This window comes from Taudactylus pleione, unplaced genomic scaffold (assembly GCF_031769625.1).
Source record: "Taudactylus pleione unplaced genomic scaffold, aTauple2 ptg000451l, whole genome shotgun sequence".
NCBI classification, from domain to species: Eukaryota; Metazoa; Chordata; class Amphibia; order Anura; family Myobatrachidae; genus Taudactylus; species Taudactylus pleione.
The window spans coordinates 3,890,309-3,913,327 of record NW_028284853.1 but is presented as its reverse complement, the minus strand read 5'-3'; the positions used below and the strand labels follow the sequence as shown (position 1 = coordinate 3,913,327).

The window sequence follows — 23,019 nt, the reverse complement described above, 5'->3', positions numbered from 1 at the left end:
TAGACCCATAACTGAAGTTTTTGCAGGATATATGCATGGCCGGATTAAGTGCCACAGGGACCTGGTGCTGAAAATGATCAAAGGCCTAATTGGAGGAGGTGTGACGTGTAAATAATGCTGTGTAGGTGGGCCAGTACTGTGTGGGTGTGGCCAGTGCCATGTGGGCATGTATACCCCCTACTCTATCAGCCCCAATGTCTCCCTAAATATGTAAAAGTAGAAATATTGCATCATGTTGTAAGAAAAATAGAAATACTTAATTCAGTTTATTACATATGATTTATGGTCCACCATGTGGCCAGTTGGGCGGCTGGTCACCCATGCATTTTCTAAGGGCCGAACAAGTGGAGGTAGGCAGGATGACGAGTGCAGGTGGGCCGGACGACAAGTTGGGATGGGCCAAAAGACGAGTGGGGTGGTGCTGGCAAGTGAGGGTGTGCCCCCGTGTCTTAAATGCCCCGGGCTTCTTGAAGGCTTAATTTGTCCCTGGCTGGTCATTGTCATGCTGTCATGGTGATGACCCTATTTTTATAAGAAGGCCTGAAGCTGTAGTCCCAACCACCACATTGTTAATCTGGATATATAGGCTACATTGCTTTGCTATAAGGCTCGTTCATTTTGGCTGCAACCAGGAGTATTATTTAAAGATGCAGTACCTCAAATAAAATCCAACAAGATAGAATTTATGCTATACATATATTATGTAGACTGTAAAAGACACATTACCATTCGGGCATTCTTTATCTCAGACTGGCAGATTACATCTTCATTCTGCCATACTTCAAAAACTATCCAATCTGTTAATAAATGTAAATATTTCAATCTGGCCTATATATATGTGGCATTAAAGATATCTCTGGAAATGAAATGTTCGGCCTTAATTCATTAGTAGATCTCTAGAGGGAATTTGCAAAATGGAAAAAATACAGGGGAATAAAGAGTTAAGGAGGACGTAGGATGGAGGCGGTGAATCCCAGGGGTCCAGGGGTTGTGGAAATAGTGTATCAGAAAATACTTCTTGCTAAAGCTGGGGCCTCCTGGGAAATTCCATTTACCCATTCTGTAACGAGTATACTGTATTTCCTCATTAATTTATCACTTGTACAAATCCACTGGGAGGATGAGCTTATCTTATCACTTATCACATGACTGAAGCATACATTTGTCTCATGGTTAGAAGCTGCTTATTTTGAGTGAATCCACAGACAGCACACACTGGGAGAGGCCATTTTGTCAGCTGAACCGATATTTACGAGAATGCAGTCTATACATTCACAAGGAACCTGTGACTTCACTTAAGAGACGCAGTGAGCGCTGAATACTGGTTCAGGCTTAGCCCACAAAATGGATGTCTCAGTGATTTCACGTGTATCTAGCGAATTGTTACGCTGCATTTTCATGATAACTGTTCCGACCCACAAAATGGCTGCCCCCACTGTGTGGTTTAACCATACTTCCCTACCCTACGCGATCCCGCTTCTCCTTCTATTTAAGTGAATGTGACTTTGTCGTTATTAGGCCTTGCATTCACTGTGTGAGTGTCATGGTATGGCGTGGGGTTGGACCCGGAGTGGAGTCGGATGTGGAATGGAGGCTTGTCTGTTGATACTGAAAGGCAGCTGGTCTTAACGGAGTATGACTCATGAGGTGAGTGGGTACACGGAGGGCGAGGTGCTGCTGTAGGGATGCTGACTACACTCAGCGACCGGGGTCGGTTGGCCCGCAGCGGGTAGTGGGGACAGGAGGCAAGCTGGAATGCAGAGCAGGCGAGGTACAGAGCTATGAGGTGGTAACACTGAGACAATCTGGAACTGCAGCAAGTATGGAGCAAGGGAGCACAGGAACTAGCTCACAGTTATGCTGTGATAAACGTTGCACTGGCAACTAAAGGACCTCTTGACAGTTCTTTAGTACCCTCAGGTAGTGCAGGATTGGCTGCAAAACACTCCGAGGACAGCTGAGACCTGATTGGCTCCCACCAGACACCTGACCAAACCCCAACATGGCCGCGCCCAGTAGTCTCCAGCGCGATAGCGCTGTCAGTTTCGCCTGCTCACACCTCCCTCCAGATGAGCCCCCTTATTCTGTGGGGACCCCCTGTGCCCAGCGCCGCTCTCCAGGACCCTGCTCCACTGCCGGAGGGACCTCGCCAGAGCGCCCGGCGAGGTAAGAATCGCAATCCTGGCAGCCTGACAGCCCGAATCATGACAGTGAGGACACAATTCGCATCATTGTGTAGCGGTGGCAGGGACTGAATCACAGAACAGCTCATTTCTAAATCTAAATCACAATCACTGCAAATTAAATTGTAGGGTGGAGGGGCCAATGCGTATTTTCATACCACTCCATAGGCCCCTTCTTTGGTATTTTGAACATGCGTGGGGGTCTACAGTGGAACGATTACAGTGGCTCCGCCACTCGCCGCACATTCTCAAATGTGCAGACTTTGGGCCTTCAACGTGTAAGGTCACATGTTGCCACACCTCCCGCATAGGCTTCTATGGCTGCAGTTATACCCCTGATCTCAAGCCACCTGTAGCAGATAGGGAAAGAGAGGCACAGTTACAGTAGTCTTTCGTTAAGTTTGGTCTGAAATAACTTTTTTAAAGGACACGTTCACCACTATGGACCAATAGCTCTGACTGTTCTACTCTCGCTTGAAGAAGGAAAAAAATAATAATAACACGCCGAGCTATAAATGTACTGAAGTAGATTACAGATGAGAAATACAGCAGCATACTGTAGCAGTAGCTGAAAAATCTCTGTGACACAGTTCTCTGTAAGTAACCAAAATGATCAGATGTCAAACTGAACCTGAAAAGACTGACGGCACAGGAGAACAATGATATATGCAGTAACATCGGAGAGTGTACGTGGGAGGGGGGAGGGCTGGGGAAGGGAGCGTCATTTCAGGAAAAACCTGAGATCTATTAACTAATGAGACATTATGTAAGGCTTTTCGGCACTAACGAAGGATAACTTCATGTTGAATTAGCTAAAGAACTGTAGTGAAGGAGGGATTGATTTTGATTTAAGGTGCCATGTTCCCTGTCTGGAATAAAGTATATTCTTGGCTTTAGGCAATGAGACACAGATACGTTTTTGGCTAAAGCACCACTAGACACATAGGGGGGAATGTATCAAACCGAGGACAAGTGGAGAAGTTGCCCCAGCAACCAATCACATTTTAGCTAGCACATATCAAGTATGTTCTTTTATTTGATAGCTAGAAGCTGATTGGGTGATAGGGGCAACTCCTCTGTAAAAGGTTTGATACCTCTACCCAGGGGCGTAGCTAGAACTTTGTGGGACCCACAGCTAAATTTTGAAGGGGGCCCCAATGATTTTAGAAAGAAGGACGTTTGAGCATTATCTGCCATCTTTATGTTCAGATATGCGGCGAACGAACACCGTCTTGTCTTCGTTCGCCCACGCTACTTCTTATCGTCAGCCACCAGCCTTGGGTGGAGGTAAAGTACAGTTAGGGGGTAGGGGCACAGTATGAGATGGAGAGGGGGTCAGAAGCACAGGTAGGTAAGGGTGGTTCAGAGTCACACATGGGTAGGGGGGAGGTCAGAGACACACATAGGTAGGGGGGTCAGAGACACACATAGGTAGGGGTTTCAGAGGCACACATGGTTAGGGGGGTCAGAGACACACATAGGTAGGGGGGTCAGAAGCACACATGAGAAGGGGGATCAGAGGAAGTTTGGTAGTGGGGTCAGGGGAATACTATGGGAAAGGGTCAGAGGTACACACGGGAAGGGGGATCATTCTCTTCCTCCTCCTACTTGCATAGTAAAAGAGGCACACAGAACCTTCCCATGTGTGCCTCTTTTACTATGCAAGTAGGAGGAGGAAGAGAATAAAGGAGGATAGATGGGGGTGGGGAAACATTTGAAGACTCCAATGAGAGGTGGGCCAGGGGGAAATAACTTCTGTGCCGCCATTTAAAAAAGGTTCTGTAGCTTCTACTGCACAGTCACTACGTCAGTGTCAGACAGGGGGGGCTGCAGCACTGATGGTCCAGGCAGTAAATTGCTTCTTAAGGTGCCCACACACATACCGACTTGCTCCCAATCAGCCGATGTACACGATTTCCCCTGAACTCTCCCCAGGCAGACATGGTCACGATTTGGAGTCAAAAATGTCCAATCTGACTTAAGATCTATCTTGCAGCCAATGCATTGTATCCCAGATTGGCTAATCTGCCCTACAGCACGGCAGATCTGAAGATGCGAGGTACGACGAGCATCGGCATCGTGATCATGAGTAGAAACTCACGATTTGGCCATTTTTTACATGATCTGTCGTCACGATTCGTCGAAATCGGCCAAATTGGATGAAAAGTCGTGTGTGTGGGCACCTTTAGTCACAAATAGTCATCTGCCTGTGACTAAGAAGTTTTCTGCCGGGACCAACAGTGGCAGCAGTCTTTAACACACACATTCACACAAACCTGACTATCCACGGGGTATAGCTACCCCTCACCATGTAGCTCCGCCCCATCCCATGTAGCCTCGCATCAGCCCTGTGCCGCCCCGCCTCATGGTAACAGAGTGAATCACCAGGGCTAGAAACGGGCTACTAGAAGGCTTTAATCTTCAGGGTCAGTTGGTTGTGTGGCCAGCCCTCTTGCAGACTAACAGTAGCCACCGTCCGCCGGCCGCACAATGGGCTGAGTGTGGTGAGCTGGGTGCAGGGAGGCGGGCCCTGTAGGTGCTCAGGCCCCGTATCAACTGCACTCCCTGCACCCACGGTAGCTACGCCCTTGCCTCTACATTGGGGCTGCAGCAGACTTGGTTAAGTACGTTACCTGACTTTGTCACAAACAATGTGACCAGTCAGAAACACCCACTGAGCGGCTGCCGGAAGATAATCTTCTAGCAGCCGCCAATGGCAGCTAGAACGGCCCCTCCGCATCCCTGCACAGTCCCCCAGTGTCTGCGTACTGCCGATCACTGCTGCTAGAGCAGATCGGCAGCACCCCCCACCCAGTGTCTGCAGAAAGGAGCAGCTTCTGGGAAAATATGTATACCTGGCGACTCCTATCATCGATGGTCGGGCATACAGCAAAGCGTTATTAAAATCAAAATTAATGTTAGGGGGCATATTCAATTAGAATCGAAAAGTCCCGTACTTTTCGCATGCCGGACTTTTCACCGACATCGCTGGCTTTCCATGCGAAAAAGTATCGCTCTCGTCCCCGCTTATCCCTGTATTCAATTAGAAATCAGCGAAAACGGGACCCGGCTAAACTGTAACATGCAAAAAGTACTGTCAGATTTGAGGAAATCACCCTGACACCCCCCAAAAGATGCACTGACATTGGGGATCACTATAGATACACCCGAATAGGCCTGCTGAAGGTATGTGGGGTACTTAAATGATCTCAATAGCTGCTATTTAGCGTCTTTGCGTAAGTGGTGAAGAATAGCATTTAGCAGTTTTTTGGGGTGAAAATAAGTTGTCCCAGCAAATTTAGGGTACGTGAAAATGGGCGCTAGCATATTTTACAGTTGCTAAACTGGCTTTAAAAAACGTAAAAAAATCCACCTGCTGCAACCACCTGCAAACTTAAAAACACCTGGGCCTGGAATCTAAAGTATTTTTTAAACTTTTTTTGACAAAGATTACCTTTGGGGGACTGTCCCAAGGGTGCAGAGGGTTTTTCCGAAGTTTGCACCTCAAAACCCCAATTCTGCACTTTTTTTCGACACCTATTCATAGGCGAAACTTTTTCGCCTATTACATTGCATTGCGTTTTCGTGTACCCTGAAACTATTTGGAATTGAATACGGAAGAAACTTTCAGACTGGCGAAATGACATCATCCGCGATAATTTTTTGCAGAAAACGGCTTTTCGCTGCTAATTGAATACGGCCCTCGGTGTTTTAAAAATAAATATATGATGTTTTTTTTAACTCATGTTGCATAAATTATAAACAGATGTTCTTGACCTAATTCAATCAGAAAGGAAAACCCTGGCACTTTCTGAGCAGTATTTTTGGGAAAGAATATTAGCCAGCTAAGTGGTTATCCTCTGTTTTTCTATACATAACCACTAGGGGCGTAATTACCCATTTACCTGTCGCTATAGCCATGCCAGGAGGGGGGGAGTAAGCACAAAAGTAATTATATAATAATAACACACTGGCTCTCATAACCTGTATCATATCTCTGCTGTCTCTCCTTCCACATTGCCCTAATTAAATCCTGGAAATATTAGATGACTCAGACCTCGATGGCAAACATCACCTAAGTTCCTTTAGCCATTTTCTGTTTTAATTTGAAATGTATGACTTAAGACTTTTTTTATTTCTCTAAGTACGGAAGGAACGAGGGGCAGATTTACCAGAACATCTAAAAAGGAGAAGTAGTGGTGTTGCCCATAGCACCAGTCACATTCCAGGTAATACACCTGTCCCAGTTCTTATGCCTCCTCCACCTAGGAGGCATCTGGTCAGCTAGTCGACATTCAGGGGTCCCCAAACTCGGTCCTCAAGACACCCTCGGTGGGATGTACTAAGGGGGAAATGCGGTAAAACCCCTGAGTATTCAGTTTTCTGGGATTTAGCACATTTTTCATATGTATCAAGCACCAGAATGTGATGCTTTTCGGTGTGTCGTCACGGTGGGTAACGCCATCTTCAGGTGGCGTTACCCAATAGAAGCCTATGGGCTTCTTAGTGGGACGCCTCCCTTGAGAGGGACCCAATCGCTCCCTCCCATCACCCCCCCGCGGCCGCCCCACGCATGCACAGAAGGACGCAAGAGGGACTGCTTGGTGATAAATCCGGAAGTCCCTCTATCCGAGGGCATCGCAAAGGTCAGTTCTAATTGGAGGATTGTCCTCTGCGATATTCTAGGTACATACCGTGGTACTCAACCGCGGTATGTATCTGCACAGAGGCGGGATGTACAGCTTTGTGGATGCGATACTTAGTACATTTCCTGCCGCTTAACAGTCCAGGTTGTAAGGATATCCAAGCTTGTGCATAGATATTAGAATCAAACCAACTAAGGCGCTAATTAAGGGCCTGATTTGTGGGTGGTGATGGGGGGGTGGTTGGCGAAACGCAGGTGTGCCAGTGCGTTTCATCGCTGTTGCCGGAGCGTGCATAAATTAGCCACTGCGATGGCATACACAGCCTGAGGTCTCATAGCGTGCGCTGAAGTTAGCAATTTCTGTGTAAGGTCAGAGCTTGTGCAAGTGTGCCTGAGGCTGCGATGGTACTCCATGTTACCGATGGTTCACAGTCTTGCTAAACAATATGGAAGTGCGTAAGGTAAGGTTGGCGTCCTTATGTTGTGCTGAGACGGTATAGCAATGGATTAGCATACTATCGCAGTTGAACTGCATGCGTAATTGCTATTGCAATCACAGTTGCGATCCGTAGTGAATCAGGCCCTACGTCACATGTGTTTAAGTATGGATATCCTGAAAACCTGGACTGTTAGGGTGCCTTGAGGACCAAGCTTCGGGACCACTGCCACTAAGGGGAGATAAAGCAAGCCTCGGAGAGAGATAAAGTGGAGAAGTTTCCCAAAGCAACCAATCAGCATCTAACTGTCATTTATCCAGCACAGTCTATGAAATGACAGTTAGAAGCTGATTGGTTGCTTTGGGCAACTTCCGTTTGTCTCTCTCCAAGGCTTGATACATCTCCCCCCCACTCACAGACATGGGCATCAAACATGACATGGGCATCACATTTAATTTTGATGGATCTGCCAAGAAATTGACCATTGGTGCATAATAATATAATTGTTACTTATTTTTATCAATAGTATAAGCTTAATAAGAAAATTAATTTAAAGAACAAAATCCAGGCCACTCACCTTCCTCGCTGATGGACAGTTTCTGTATGAGCCACTCTACAACGTCGTTGCCTGGAAGAAAACACACACAGGTCATGTTATGTTGCCTACACAATAGGCGTGTCACGCGATCTTTAGTTACATACTGTGGGCGGTTTGCCGCAATCCCAACATGGATAAAGCTCCGGGGGTTCCTACATGGATAGCTGGGGATCCCGCTGACGCGTTTTGCCCCTGAAAGCAATGGGGGCTTTCAGGGGCAAAGAGAAAGCCCCCATTGCTTTCAGGGCCGAAACGCGTCAAAGGGATCCCCAGCTCTTTAATTTTGGCTAAGACGTTCAGCTGCTGAATCTTTGATCACCCAGGACACTGGTGTGCTGATCACGTGACGACCGCCACTGATACATTGCTGTTGATACACTGCGGCTGTTACATTGCAAGACTCTGTCCCAGCAAAGTGCAGGCTGGTGCCACTACACACTTCCAAGGCTCCCGCAGCCGGATCATGGCAAGACGCCTTTAGGATACAGAGCATATCAGCGGGGTGAGCATTATCACCGACTCTGACATATTCCAGGTTGTTATTGATTATTACCCTCACGGGACTTCAACCGTGTATATCACTTTGAAGAGGGTAAATGTTTGGCTGATCTGCACGATCAATACAATATTAGTAGTATATACTACATGCTGGACTGACACCTTAACATCTGCGGAGTACACCAAGATATCCAAACTGGATTTGACATTATCACTAAGGAGTTGAGAGATACTTAACTCAATTAATACATTTGATATTATGTTATCTATTTTCAGCTGATTGATGCAAGATATTTAGAGCCAGAATGATGGTTTAAATTCATTATGTGATATTTTATAAGTTATCATGTATGTATTTTCATTCAATTAAAATTTGGATTTATGTATTTTGATATTGATCGACGCCTGACAAATTTTATATAAGCATTTTTAATTGTGTTTTTTTCTGCCATGTCACATATTGTGTTTATTTTCTATTAGCGCAGAGATATACTTTTTTCTTTTTGTAGTGTTTGAATTTAGAATGAGTTTTCACAGGCTCATCTAAATCTCTGCAGCTGAATTACATGTCAACTATACTAGATAGCTATTTATTCAATTCAAACTGACAAGCGCCGGAGTTTTTGAATATTCTCTGTTTAAGTGTGGACTTGGGCTATATTTATTTGGGGGGATTGGTGAATCTTTGAATATTTGCAGCTCTGCAGTGCAGCTATTCATTTTCTTGGCTTTGTAAGCCTTGTCAGGAATCCTAGGCTTTTAAAGTTGGGTTTGTTTTTAGTTAAAAAATATGTTGCAAATTAGTAATAGAATAGAGCAATAATACATTAAAACATTTTTTGAATCTTACAATTGAATTAAATGTATGAATCAATCCTTCCTTCCTTTCCCTGCCTTCCACTACATACATATTCCACCTCCCTCAGGCCTCTGATCTAGCTCAATTAATAAAAACATTCTTGGTTTCAACCTTCTATGCGGTCATACGGTTTATTAAACTGCCACCCTGTCTGCCACTGCAGTGCCACTCTGTTTCCTAAATGTGCCATGTTTGAAGTTGAACTGGCATGTTTTTGTGACACCCATTGCTGTCGCTTAGCTTAGCAAGCTAGCTCAGTGCAACATTTTGAGCTAAACTGGATGAAAACAATAATGTGAGCTGTGAGGTGGTCAAAATTGACTGGAAATTAATGTTATTGAGGTTAATAATGCTGTTGGGACAAAAACAGGCCTAAATGACATGATTTTATCAAGGGTGGTTTGGCTAAACCGAAACCAAATCCAAAACACAAAAATTAATCCAGATCCAAAACCAAAACACAGGGGTCAGCGCACATCTCTAGTCTCTATTAGAGCCCTGCCCAGCCCAGTTCCTCTCCTGACCTGTTTGCCTACCCCACGCAGACCTGACTCAGCCTCTTCACAGGCCTAATGTGTGACTTGCAATGGCCTCAAAATACTCTATCCTGGGCTGCCCGTAAGTGTGGACACGCATACTCCTGGACTGGTGACTGACTAGAACCACTTAGCCTATACCCACCACAATATTTATCCATCCAGCCCCATTAAAATTGGTGGTAACCAAAAAGGCCCCTCCCCTTATCTGTAACACAGGAGTATTCCCAAAATTATATAATCAATGTTCAACTACCTTATCTAGGGTGAGCTGGACAGAGTTGCTTCCAAAGTGCTCTTTTCCAGAAAGGTAAGGGTGACAAGTGCTTATAAACATCATGCGCCAAACACCACCGCCTTCCTTCCGTAAAGGAAAACTTAATATTTGCACTTCTCTCCCAAATTAGGTGGACTCTATTCTTAAAAAGTAACACCCATGTTCTGCCCAATTCCTCCAGCCTACTCAAACATGTGCTCTTCTGCAAATGCCACCATCTTGCTCAACAGAAACCAATGCACTTTAGTGGAAAACTACGGACACCTATCCAAACTTAAGCATGCAAAGTCACCAAAGTGAATGTGCCGTGTGACTGTGGTTGCCATGTTAGTCCATGAAACTGCACAGAATTATAAATCATTAATAGCACCCTGGTAACTACCAACATTAATATTAGATCCTAACATAGTCTTTTATGGAAAAAATAAAACACCTCATATTATCAAGATGGAATTGGCAGTGGGAAATTGGAAGTGGACCCTCAAAATTATTTTTAGAAAAACATAAATTACACCAACAGGACAAATCAATGTTATCCTATAGGTATTAAATTTGACCTAAATCATAAATATTTTACAATTCAGAAAGAATTCTCTTAGTGAGTATGTGGTACCGCTATGGCAACAAAGCTTGTCACAAGTTATCTAAACCAGGGCCGGCTCCAGGGTTAGTCGCTCACTGTGCTGGCCGGGTGTACCACGTTCCTTATAGTGACAGGGAAATGGGGGTGTGGCCTAATTACCATAGACCACACCCCTTACGTGACGTTATTTGGGGGCGTGCCTGCATGGCACGCCTCCCATGTAACATCAGAATGGGGGAAGCTCAACACTCGTCACTAGCTGGGCTTCCACCAGCCCTCTCCCGGCACTGAATGGATGCCACGCACATGCACACAGCATCCATTCAGCCTCCAGGGTTTGGCAACGCCGCACAGCTGTGGCGGTGGGGCTACCCAACCTCCCGACCAGACCACCCGCGGGCCACTTCAGCCCATGGGTGGAACAGCGGGACAGTGCTGTCCCACTGAAATCGGGATGTTGGGGAGGGGTGCGCCCTTCATTGGTTTGCACCCCTGTTCGACCGCAGTGGTCGAACACCCCAAGAGCCGTCCCTGATCTAAACCATTCATGGTCTTATGTAACCATATCTGGATTAATAATCCATTTGGTGCAAACCTACCCCTATGGCAATGCAACCTTGACAGATGAACTATTTTGTTTAAGATGTGACACTATAGCATTTTATTTTTATTTTTTTAATAACTGTAACCAACCACAACAATCTAAAATCGAAGACGTTTTGATTGAGGCTGAAAAATGCCCAGAACAATGGAGTAATAATCACTGCTGTATCATATGGGCAACTCTGCAATTACAGTTATTTTTAAATAAACCAATAGATGCTTTTACAATGATTGCTGCAACAATGGAAATACTTATAATAGGACCGGTGGGCAGGTAGCAGTCATTCCCGGAAAGGTGGCTTTATATATATCACGCTGTTCTGTCATCGCTGTGTTTTTCTTGCCATGCTGGAAATCTATTAAGGTAAATTAACATCCCACAGAGAAGACATCATTGAAGTGACACAGATGTTTCGTGTATAATTCTTAGTTTATTTTTACCAGCAGCCGGGTTTAGCTCTGAGAAATGAGCATGTGCCCTGGAGAATACAGGAGAAACACAGAAATCCCACAAGGAAAATCAGGACTCGGGTGTTCAATTATCTTAATGAAACAATGTCAGATGGAAAGTGCTTCAATCATATATAATGAAAACATTTAGCCAGATAAAATATAATTGGGAACATGTGCTAGTGTAAGTGTAGATGTTACTGTAGCCGGATCTCTTGTTAGGATCTATTAAAGTGAACACATCACCTACGACATTTGTAGGAAAGGATCTCTGCCACTGCCAGGATCCTACATGGAGACACGGAAACCAGATCTGGATTAGGACCCCAGGGGGCTCAGGCAGGGTATCGGTATGAAATACCGCCAGACGCTGGAAGACCGGCAGTGAAGATCCCGACAGGTAAGTATTTTAACTATTTACTAACCTAACCCTCCCTAACCCCTAACCTCTCCCAAGTGCCTAACCCTAACACCCCCTGTAAGTGCCTAAACCTAACCCCCCTTCACCGCAGCCTAAACCTAAGTCTCCAGGGGTGGTGCCTAACCCTAACCCCCCCTTCCCCTAGCCTAACCCTAAGTCCCCCCCGGGAGCCCCTAACCTAACCCTCCCCCCCTGCGCGGCTGTCCGCGCCCGGCTTAACTTTCGGGCGGTATGCCGGGCATCGGGCTCCCGGCGTAGGTAAACTGATGACAGGCGTTGGGATCTCGACGCCTGTCTTTAGACTGCTACCAGGGTTAGACAGTTGGGAAGCCGTCGGTCGGCATTTAGACCGTCGGCTTCCTGACTGCATCCCCTCAGGCAGGGGTGTCCTTAGGCACCTTGCTGGATTGGGCTCCCTTTCCACTTCGGTTTGTCAAAAATAAAGTAAAAAAGGGCTTAAGTAATCCGTACCGCTCAGTGCCCACTTGATCCTAGACAGGAGCTTAAGTTCAAAATACAAAAGCGGTCACTAAATATTATAATTTCTCCTAAAACTTCAATACTACATGGTGCCTTATACACAGAGTATAATCTCTGAAGAAAAGGGGTTCCCGACTATAGATAGACAGTAATTAAGATAGACAATGTCTACATAGACACCAGATGTTAGACAGCCAATAGTTAATAGTTAATAGACAAGGATAAAAGTCCGACATGGACAAAAGTCAGACACACTAAAGTTAGACATGTCAAAAGGTCGACAGGGTCAAAAGATTGACATGAAAATGATCGACACATTTATTTTTTATATTTTTTTTAGGATTAGGGTTAGGCACCAGGAGTGAGGGTTAGGGTTAGGCACCAAGGGGAGGGTTAGGGTGAAGATTAGGGCTAAAAAAAAAAATTGTCAACCATTTTTGTATCGATCATTTTCACGTCAAAGTTTTGACCCTGTCAAACTTTTTACATGTCTAACTTTAGTGTGTCTGACTTTTGTCTGTGTCAAACTTTTTTCCCTAACTATTGACTGTCTAACATCTGGTGTCTATCTAGACATTGTCTATCTAATTACTGTCTATCTATTATACGACACCCGAAGAAAAGACAAATTGGACCCCCCCTTTTGAGAGTGCCTGGGACCAAACTGAATGCCATCATTATATTTTATCCCGCATATCAAATTACCACGTAAACACAAATTCAATAAAAGCTTTGCAATTAGGACCTGATTCCGACCCACTTGCTAGCAAGCGGGCGCTCGTTGCAGATGATGTTCACTAATCTGCGCATGCGTATAATTCGCAGTGTGCGTGCGCAAGCCAGTTTTTGCGATCTGTTTTTGGTTGCTCGTAAGCCAATATCAGGGCGCTACTTTGAGTGACAGATAGTGCCGTTTGTGGGTGGTAACAGGGGAAGGTGCTTGTGAACGGGGGAGTGGTGTTGCGGACGCAGGCATGTCAGGCCGCCAAAACACCGTTTAAAGGATGTACATAATTAGCAAAGTAGCGTCATTGGTCACGTCACCTGCATGTATTTCAGGCCGCACTGACCGCTGTGCTTGCTGCGGGTTAAGGCAACCTCAAGGGCTGCGAGCAGCTCCGATGGCTCTCGATGGTCTCAATTAATCCTACAGTTCCCGGAGATGACGTGTGTTGTGAGTGGCAAGGGGGCATCTATATACACTTGCGAGCACACTTTACCGTAGCTCGCTAAGACATAGTGGGCATCCTTACGCGACACAGGGCTTGATTCAGACCCGCTCGCAAGGGGGTCGATGGCCGGGATGTGTGCACGCGCGAGCCCCAGAGCGAGCAAGAAATCACTCGCTCCGGGGCTCACAGCAAAACGGGGTGGCTGTCGATGTTGATCGAAAGCTCGCCCCTTTTTGTAGGCGGGTCGGGGGGGTGGCTTGCCAAATGGAGGCATTCCCGAAGGAACTCCTGCCATTTGGGGGCGGCCCCACTGACACCACGAGTGATGTTAGTGGTGAGCTTCCGGCTCTATTAGAGCCGGAAGCTCACTGGGGCTTGTGGCAGATGAGACCCTACCAAAAAGCGTCTCTTCGCAAGCCCCGATGGTCGCAAACCATCGCGACCATCACCTGGCCGCTTGCTAAAGCTGTGGGTGGTCACCCACAGCTTAGCGAGCGGCCGGAAGGCCGGCTCAAAAAAAAAATAATGCCACCCTGAATCAGAGCGAGCGTTCTGAAAGAGCGTCCGGCTCTGAATCAGGGCCACGGTGCAAGCACTTAATTTAAATATCCAGCCCCTCTTTGCCAGCGAGCGATTGCATCTTGCGAGCGGGTCTGAATGAGCTCCTTAGTACGTTGAGGATGTTGTAGAGATTGGCCCCCGTGGTAGTCCCAAAGTAGAGTACCTGGCTCGTTTTCTTGTGGAATAACCCACAACTTTATCAGATAAGGTTGTGGGTAATTTCCCAATGAAAAAGTGTTTAAGGTGGTAAATGGAATTGCCTCAAAACTAGCAAGCTAGACTTACCTCAATAGATTAGCATCTGCTTTACAAACAGTCTGTAATTATAACTCCCATAGACTTTGCTATTCACGTGGACAAATAGTTTACTAACCCATTAACAAGTATTTATGAGGTAGTATAATCTTTTTACCTGTGGCCACAGGATTATTTTGCATATGCATAATTATAATGAAAACCTTTTATTCCCGCAAAACTGTGATTGTCCAATGAAAAGGTGGACAGCTGGGAGGAAAGTATGCCGACACTGTTTCCAAAGGAGGTTAAGGGGTCTATTTACTAAGCAGTGTTAGGAGACAGAATGAAAAGTGAGAAGAAAGTGATAAGGTGCCAGCCAATCAGCTCCCAACTGTCATTTTTCAAACACAGCCTGTGAGATGACAGTTGGGAGCTGATTGGCTGGCACCATATCACTTCCTTATCACTTTTCACTCTGTCTCCTAACACTGCTTAGTAAATAGACCCCTAAGTATGGAGCACAAAATGTCTGCTGTGCAGTGTAAAGGTGCATATCCACTACATGAGTGTAGAACGACTGTACAATTACAAAATCGTAATCGTTCAATTGTTCATCAAACTGTGCCGTGGATATTGTGCCCACACTGAACCCTCATCCCCAAACATTCACAACATGTCGATATCGGCAGACAGGCCTGCATGTTCAACATGCCAACAACAACCAGCGGGAGCGTGCATCGCTGGTCGTTGCTGGCATATTCACTGCACGATTACTGAACGACTGGACGATAACCATGTCGTAATCGCTCAATCGTCCATTTTTATCGCGTAGTGGATATGAGCCATAAGACAAGCTGTGTAACTGACGCATGCTAAGATTTGTGCAAGTACACTGAGCTTTCCACCAATCTGTATGGGTTTTCAGACCAAAATGGCAGGATTTGTGGACGAGCAGCTTGCACAGGCAGAGCGGAGGAGTTGCTCAAAGGGATGACACTTGTGTACCTAGGGCCTGATTCAGACCCAGACGCTATTTGTGTCCGCTCGCTGGCTAAAAGGGGACGGCTATTTAAATCATGTGCTCGCACTGCGTCGCGTAAAGCCGCCCACTAAGTAATAGCGAGCGGCCGCACTATCCGCTCGCACCTGTATAAAGACGCCCCTTTGCCACTCGCAACACACGTCATCTCTGGCAGTTGTAGGATTAATCGGGAACATTGAGAGCCATCGGAGCTGCTCGCAGCGCTTGTGGTAGCCTTTTACCACCACAACATTGCGAGCAGTTCAGGCTAAAATACAACCCAGTCACGTGTGTAATGACGCTACTTTGCTAATTATGCACACCCATTAAACGCCGTTCTGACGGTCGGGCACGCCTGCGTTCGCACATCCACACCCCTGTTTTCATGCACCTTCCCCTGTTACCACCCACAAACGGCACTATCTGTCACTCAAAATAGCGGCCCGACTGCGGGCTACGGGCGAGCACTTTCCCATCGCAATGACTGGTTCGGGCACACGCATTGCGACTCATACGCATGCATAGATTGTGAAAAATCGCTCAATGCGAGCGAGCGAGTGCAGCATAGCGTCCGAGTCTGAATCAGGCCCCTAGTTCCACGGAGCAGCACAGAGTCGAGATTTTCTTTTTACAGAGACAGATTAATGAAATGAGGTAAAGAGACAGCATTTATTTTATAGGGGTATCAAGGGCTGAGAGGAGATCACACAGCCATGTCCACTCCGTGTAAGACTTGAATTTTGTCCCAGCTCAGAGGTGATGAATTTCAAGGCTAGTCCTGTAGTTCTAATAGGGTAAATTTTGCCCTCTATATAGCACGTCAGCATACAGCTGCCATGAGAGATTTCATAGCCAGGGCACCTAGGACATGGCCGTCCCATGGTGATAACTCACTGACCAGACAGCCCAGGGCCTGGGAACTTTGGGACACTCCCCTTTCGGTGCCTCTGCTACAGTGTAAAACAATGTAATAAAAATCTTTACGCACACAGCTCCAATATCCCCTCACACTCATAAATATTTAAGCCATAGCTGGGGATAGATTTCTTTATTTAAAGGGTTGGTACAGGAGTGGGAGGTGGCACCATGAGAGGGTGCATCAGCTGTAACTTACCTCCAATGTAAATTAGTATCAAGCACACTTATAATTAGAGACGTGTGATATGGTTCTCCAGAAATCCAAATTTACCAGAATTTCGTGTATCCGGATAAATCCGAGTTGCTGTTCTGCTCTTTTCATGGTTTGGAATTCAGATTTTAAATCCGAATTTCGGGTTTTGGATTGCATCAATAACATGATTTTAGCTGTTTTTGAAAACTTTTTGTAAATTTAAAAAAATAAATAAAATAAACCCAGATCCAAAACCAAAATACGGGGGTCAGAGCATATCTCTAATTAAAATATAGGAGTTACTCTGAAATTGTTTTTATCTGTAACTTACCCATATAACAGAATTCCTGTCGCTGACAGTACATATTATACATTTTTAAATATTGATGACAATATTTGGAGGAGGTGTAGGAAGCCTTGGCGAGTGATAAAGTGGACGGAGGTAAAGTGTTAACCAATCAGCTCCTAACTGTCAGTTTACAAGCTATGTTTGAAAATGACAGTTAGGAGCTGATTGGTTGGTATTTTATCACTCTCCAAGGATTAGTACATCTCCCCAAAACTGACCATTCCTTGTCTGTAATATTGAGTATACAACAAAAATATTGTAAACAAACAAATAGCAAACAAATCACTGCTACTGGTTTCTAGCAGCGAAAGGTTTAAATAGCTTCTGAGATTTTAAAATTAAACTATTTGAATTATTAACTATGTTTACTTGCATGAAAACATTAATCATTCCCAGGCAGGAATTATGAAAATGATTAACAAAAAATAAAAGATCTTAAAATAGGTCACTGCTATAATTATATTTATTATAAACCATTTTGAATTAAAAGAAACGGCTTCTTTCATTTACACTACAGGTTGAATCTCCCATATCCAAATATTCCGAAATACGGAATATTTTTAGCATGACTGAGATAGTGACACATTTGCTGATGGTTCAACGTACACAAGCTTTGTTTAAGGCACAAAATCAATAAAATTATAGTATAAAAATATAACGGAGGTTAGGAATAGAGCCGACGGCACATAAACTTCTAGTCAGGGATAGAGGGGTTAATAAAGTTAAAAATGTTTGTTTACAGTTATAGGCAGATGCGATAGGACGTTGGGTTAGGGGCGGAGTTAGTGAGAGGGTGTAGAGAATCTACTGTGGTAAAATCTGCCTCTTTTGAATTGATCTGCGACCAGGAAAGTACAGTTCCTTATTAGCAGATCTGTCTGTTGGGATAATCGTTTGTACATCCCTACTTTCTTTTTCCCTACTTTATATCTTTCCCTACTCTCTTCTCCATACTCTCCCTATATCTACACTCTTTTTTCTTATCTAACTTTTCTTTCTCTTTCTTTGTTCTATCCCTTGCCGTGCATTAGCACTATGAGCCGCCCCGCCCGTCTGTCAGACGGTGTCGGGCCCGGCGCGCTTTATCCCCCTCAGGTCCTACCCTCCCGGCGTTCGGGAGGGTCAGGTACAGCGTCCCCCTTCTCTGGCGACGCTGCGGTCCCGTGCACGCGGACGCGGCGGTCCCGCGAAACGCCGCAGTTGCTGCCTCCGCCTGCCCCTGGTTCCCCGCTGGTCGCCAGTACTAGTGCGACGGGGGACCAGGGCAGGCGGGGATCGGCGGCCGGGCATAATACAGCGCCCGCGCATGTAGCGGGTGCGCGCTCCGGCCGTTCACGCGGCCAGCAGCGGGCAGTTACACCGCCCGGCCCTTCTCCCCCAATGGCCGCTCGGAGTGAGCCGGCTGAAGTCCGGGGGGAAGGGCGGCGGAAGCGGCCACATAAGCGTGCAGGCCGGATGCCTGTCATGGCGCCGGCTTGCACGCAGGCCAATATTCCTACAGGCGGGGGGCGGAGACGAAGGGGGCGGAGCCAACGCCTGCATAGTGACAGGCAGGTTAATCCGCCCCCTCTTCTGCTGCCTTCTGTTCATAATGATGCAGACATGGGGTCCCCCATGTCTGCAGTTGCCAGCTCCTCCAGGCCTACGGGGGTGGCAGCTGCTCAGGCGTCTGCTATGCCTGCAGGGCCTGCGACACCAGGGAGTGCTCCGTTGCTGGATGCTGGTGCCATAGCCGGACTGCTGGTGTCTGTGGTGGGTGCACTGACACCGCTTTTGACCCAGCAGCCTGGAAACACTGACACTGGAGGCCCTTCTGCGTTGGCGGCGTCCGCCGTGCAGATGCAGCTTGGCCCTCTGGTGCAGCAATTAGGCAGGATTTGCGGTCTTTCCCTCGCTCCCATGCCCGCAGCTCCTTCCGTTTCTTTCTCTCCCTCTGCCATCTCCCTTCCTCAGCCCACTCAGGCTACGGACACAGACAATGCGCACGATGCCGCCTCAGTCTCTTCTTTTACAGACGACAGTCTGGAGGAGTTAACAGTGGTCGCAGCCCCGACCAGAAGTGCGACGGCGGAAGTCGGAGCTAACGCAGGCGCTGGAGTTACCAATGCCCTTGCCAGTGCTTCTGGTGAGTGTGACAGTACATCTGACTGCGGGTCTACTTCCATTTCCTCCTCCTCTTCAAGCGATAGTTCGCAGAAGGCTAGGCGTAAAAGGGCAAGGAGGTCTCGCAGACGTCGCTCACGTCGTCATAGGCATTCTAGCGAACGGTCCTCTGGCAGTAGTACCAGTGTAGATCGCGGAGCAGGTCCGGAGGATGTTGTACACTGCGCTAATACAGCTGTCACTCGAGGTATGCGTACCAGGGTTAAGCAGCGGATCAAAAAAGGGCGCTACGTAGATATGTTCACCCTTACAGCTACGGCGAAGAAAGCTGCTGCGACCGCAAAGACAAAAGGGGGTATTGGTCTGGAGGCCTTTAAGTCTTACACGAATTGGCTATCTGGGTTCTGCGTGTTCTCAACTTGCTATCTAAAAACCAGGCCTTCCGAGTACCTTAATGTTATACGATATTTACACCTGATACATGGCCTATTCAAGGCCTCACGCAGTACGGCGTGGCGCCAATACGACGAAGAGTTTCGTCGGAAGCAAGATCGGGTTAAGGTCATGGAATTGGGTTGTAAAGATGTTGAAGTGTGGATGGAGGTGACACAGCCTACACGCGTCCTTGCTGATCAGTCCCCTGGGCGGCCAGTTCAACCCTCGTCCCCCTCGGCACCAAGGACAGCCAATGGAGGGCAAAACAAGCGGAAGTGTTACGCATACAACAATGGGAATTGTACCCTTGGTAACAGGTGTCACTTTCGATACCAGTGCCTCCGCTGCGGTGCGGCACACCCCAGTAAGGACTGCTCCCGCGGTCCAGGAGGAGCTCAGGCCTCCTCTGCAGTACCCTCTGCCAAACGGTCAGGGGCCGGGACTTCAAAGTAAAGCGTTGACCCCCATTCATCTAGATGCCATGGCAAAATGGTTAGACTGGTATCCTGTGCGGGACGCCGCCGCCTTTTTGCGTAAGGGTTTTGCAGAAGGATTTTCGCTTCCAATAATACGGCCTGTCAGTTCCGGGTCCCCTAGGAATTTACGCTCGGCCTGCGATTTACCTCACGTACTAAAGGATAAGGTTATGAAGGAGGTAAGGCTGGGTCGCATGATTGGACCTTTCCCGCAGCCTCCGATACCCGATCTGGTCCTTTCCCCTGTGGGTGTTGTCCCCAAGAAGGCCCCCGGGAGTTACCGTTTAATTCAGCACCTGTCACATCCGTCAGGCACGTCGGTTAACGACGCCATAGATGTTGAGGTCTGCCGCGTACAGTACCAGTCATTAGAATCTGCGTTAGCCTTGGTTCGCGCAGCGGGTCCGGGTTCTTTCATGGCGAAAGTGGACATTGAGTCCGCCTTCAGATTGTTGCCCCTGCATCCTGAATCATTTCGTTTCATGGGGTTTCGGTTGACGGATGGCTATTACCTGGACAAATGTCTTCCGATGGGTTGTTCTATTTCCTGCGCGTTCTTCGAGCGTTTCAGTTCCTTTCTCCATTGGTGTGTCGCGGTGGGGTCTGGGGAGACGAGCATAGCCCATTACTTGGATGACTTCTTGTGCGTAGGTCCAGCTGGCTCGCGTCGCTGCAATCGTCTCCTTTTTTCATTGCAAGCACTCTTCTCGGAATTTGGAGTACCTATTGCGCAAGATAAAACTGAGGGCCCAGCCACTAAGCTGGTTTTCTTGGGTATTGAAATTGATACCTTGGAGGGTCTTTGCCGGCTGCCGCCGGACAAGATTCGTCGCTTGCAGGATGCTATCCTCCTAGCGTTGGCAGGAGGAAAGGTAACTCTTCGTCAAGGTCAATCCCTGCTCAGGCTGTTTAACTTCGCGTGTCGAGTTATCCCGATGGGGAAGATTTTCTGTCGGAAGCTACAGAGGGCTTTGGTAGGGCTGCGTCACCCGCACCATTTTCTGCGACTGTCGTCTGAGCTAAAGCTGGACCTGGCGGTTTGGGACGTTTTTTTGGTCGATTTTAATGGAGTGCGCGTCTGGCCTGCGGATCCTCAGCCTAATGCTTGCCTGCAGCTCTTCACGGATGCTGCTGGATCATCAGGTTTCGGATCTTTTTTGGGAGGAGATTGGTGTTTTTCAGTTTGGCCGGCGGAATGGGTGCAGGCAGGATTGACCAAGAACTTGCTCCTACTGGAGCTGTTTCCCATAGTGGTGGCATTAGAGCTATGGTGTCAGCGGTTGCGCGACCGTTCCATAGTTTTTTGGTGCGATAACCTGGGTAGTACATGCGATCAATAACCAAAGATCGTCATCGCTGCCAGTGTTGCGGCTTCTTGCTTGGCTGGTTCTGCGCGCTTTGCAGTTTAACATATTGTTCACAGCTCGTCATGTGCCGGGTACTGATAATTCCATTGCTGATGCGCTCTCCAGACAGGATTGGCGACGGTTCCGCGAATTGGCCCCGTACGCGGCATTAAAAGGTGAGCTTTGTCCATTTCATTGCTGGCAGATCATCAAACCAGAATGGAAGATCTCGCACGTCGGTCCGTGGCCCCACGGACGTTGACAGCCTACCAGACATCTTGGCAACAGTGGGAGAAGTTTTTGCAAGGGCGGAGTTCGTCAGGTAAATCTCGTGATACTAATATGGTTGCTTTTGTTTGTTTCTTGTTCGATTCCGGCAGGTCGCGGGCTTATGTTGCCCAGAGGCTTGCTGGGATTTCGTTCTTTTTGCGCCTAGCGGGGCGGAGGGACATAACTAAGGGGTTTTTAATACAAAGGGCCCTTAGGGGTTGGTCTCGCGTCAGGCCTGCCGCGGATGACCGACGTCGTCCTATTGGTCCTGATTTGTTAGCGCGTCTAGGTGAAAGTTTGACGGGCATTTGTTCTTCGCAATTCGAGGTTCTGTTATTCCGACTCGCTTTTGCGATGGCCTTTCATGGGGCGTTTCGCATCAGCGAGCTGGTAGCGTCTTCGCGCCGCGCTCAGCCCCCTCTGCTTCGTTGTCACATTTTGCTGCGTGATACGCTGCTGTGCCGTATTCGGCGTTCCAAGACCGATCAGATGGGTAGAGGTCGCTGGGTGTCCCTGAAGTCCTGTCCTGATGACGGGATTTGTCCGGTTCACTTAGCCTCCCAATATACTCTTTGCAGGCCAATGCGGCCGGGGGCTTGGCTTATGCACGAGGACGGAAGTCCTTTGACTAAATTCCAATTTAGATCGGTCTTCCATCGCTGCATACGGCACCTCGGGCTTTCCCCTTCGGATTACGGCACCCATTCTTTTAGAATAGGTGCCGCCACTTTTGCGGCCTCCTCGGGTCTTTCTTCACAGGAGATCCAGGCTCTCGGAAGATGGAAGTCCAATGCTTACAGAAGTTATGTTCGTCTGGAATCATAAATTGTTATACTTTATTCGTTTGGACTTGAGTGCCTTGGCCAACTCGCTGCCTTTCCGGTGGGGGTCCCGAGAGATTTTGCCCTGTTTTTTGCCCTGCTTTGGACATTGATCGTTTAGCTTAAAATAATATTAATGTGAACGAATGAAATATAGAAAAGATCCAGCAGGTTTTTTGTAGGTTTTCACCTCGGGTCAAGTCTTCCTCCCCCCCCTCCCACCCTCCCACTCCTCCTTCGTGATTTACATGTTGCATATATACTTATCTATTATATTTCTGTATATTTGCAGGTTTCCAGGACGCTAGGCCCATTTGGTTGATTGGTCACTCTTTTATTTTTTGGGCCGGGCAGTCGCGCTTTGCTGAAGATGCCTCCGTGTTCCCACGTTGGGAGAGTGTTAGGTGGTTGGGGCAGAGGGGCATGCTGTGGGAAGCTTTGTTGCGCAACTTGCACAGGGCAGTAGCTGAATTTGGTCCCCCTTTAGTGTTAATTATCCATCTCGGGGGCAACGATTTGGGTCAGCAAACGTCCTTAGAGTTGCGCC

At 47.3% G+C, this 23,019-nt stretch overlaps 1 protein-coding gene across 1 annotated transcript in view; it reads right to left on the bottom strand.

The window, feature by feature from the left end:
• The window catches only part of RGS11 (regulator of G protein signaling 11), a 172,079-nt gene that overhangs the window by 107,191 nt on the left and 41,869 nt on the right, over positions 1-23,019 (bottom strand). Inside the window, exon 3 of the mRNA XM_088448150.1 lies at positions 7,843-7,893. Coding sequence (XP_088304276.1) covers positions 7,843-7,893 — 51 coding nt within the window. The remainder of the gene's footprint in view (positions 1-7,842; positions 7,894-23,019) is intronic.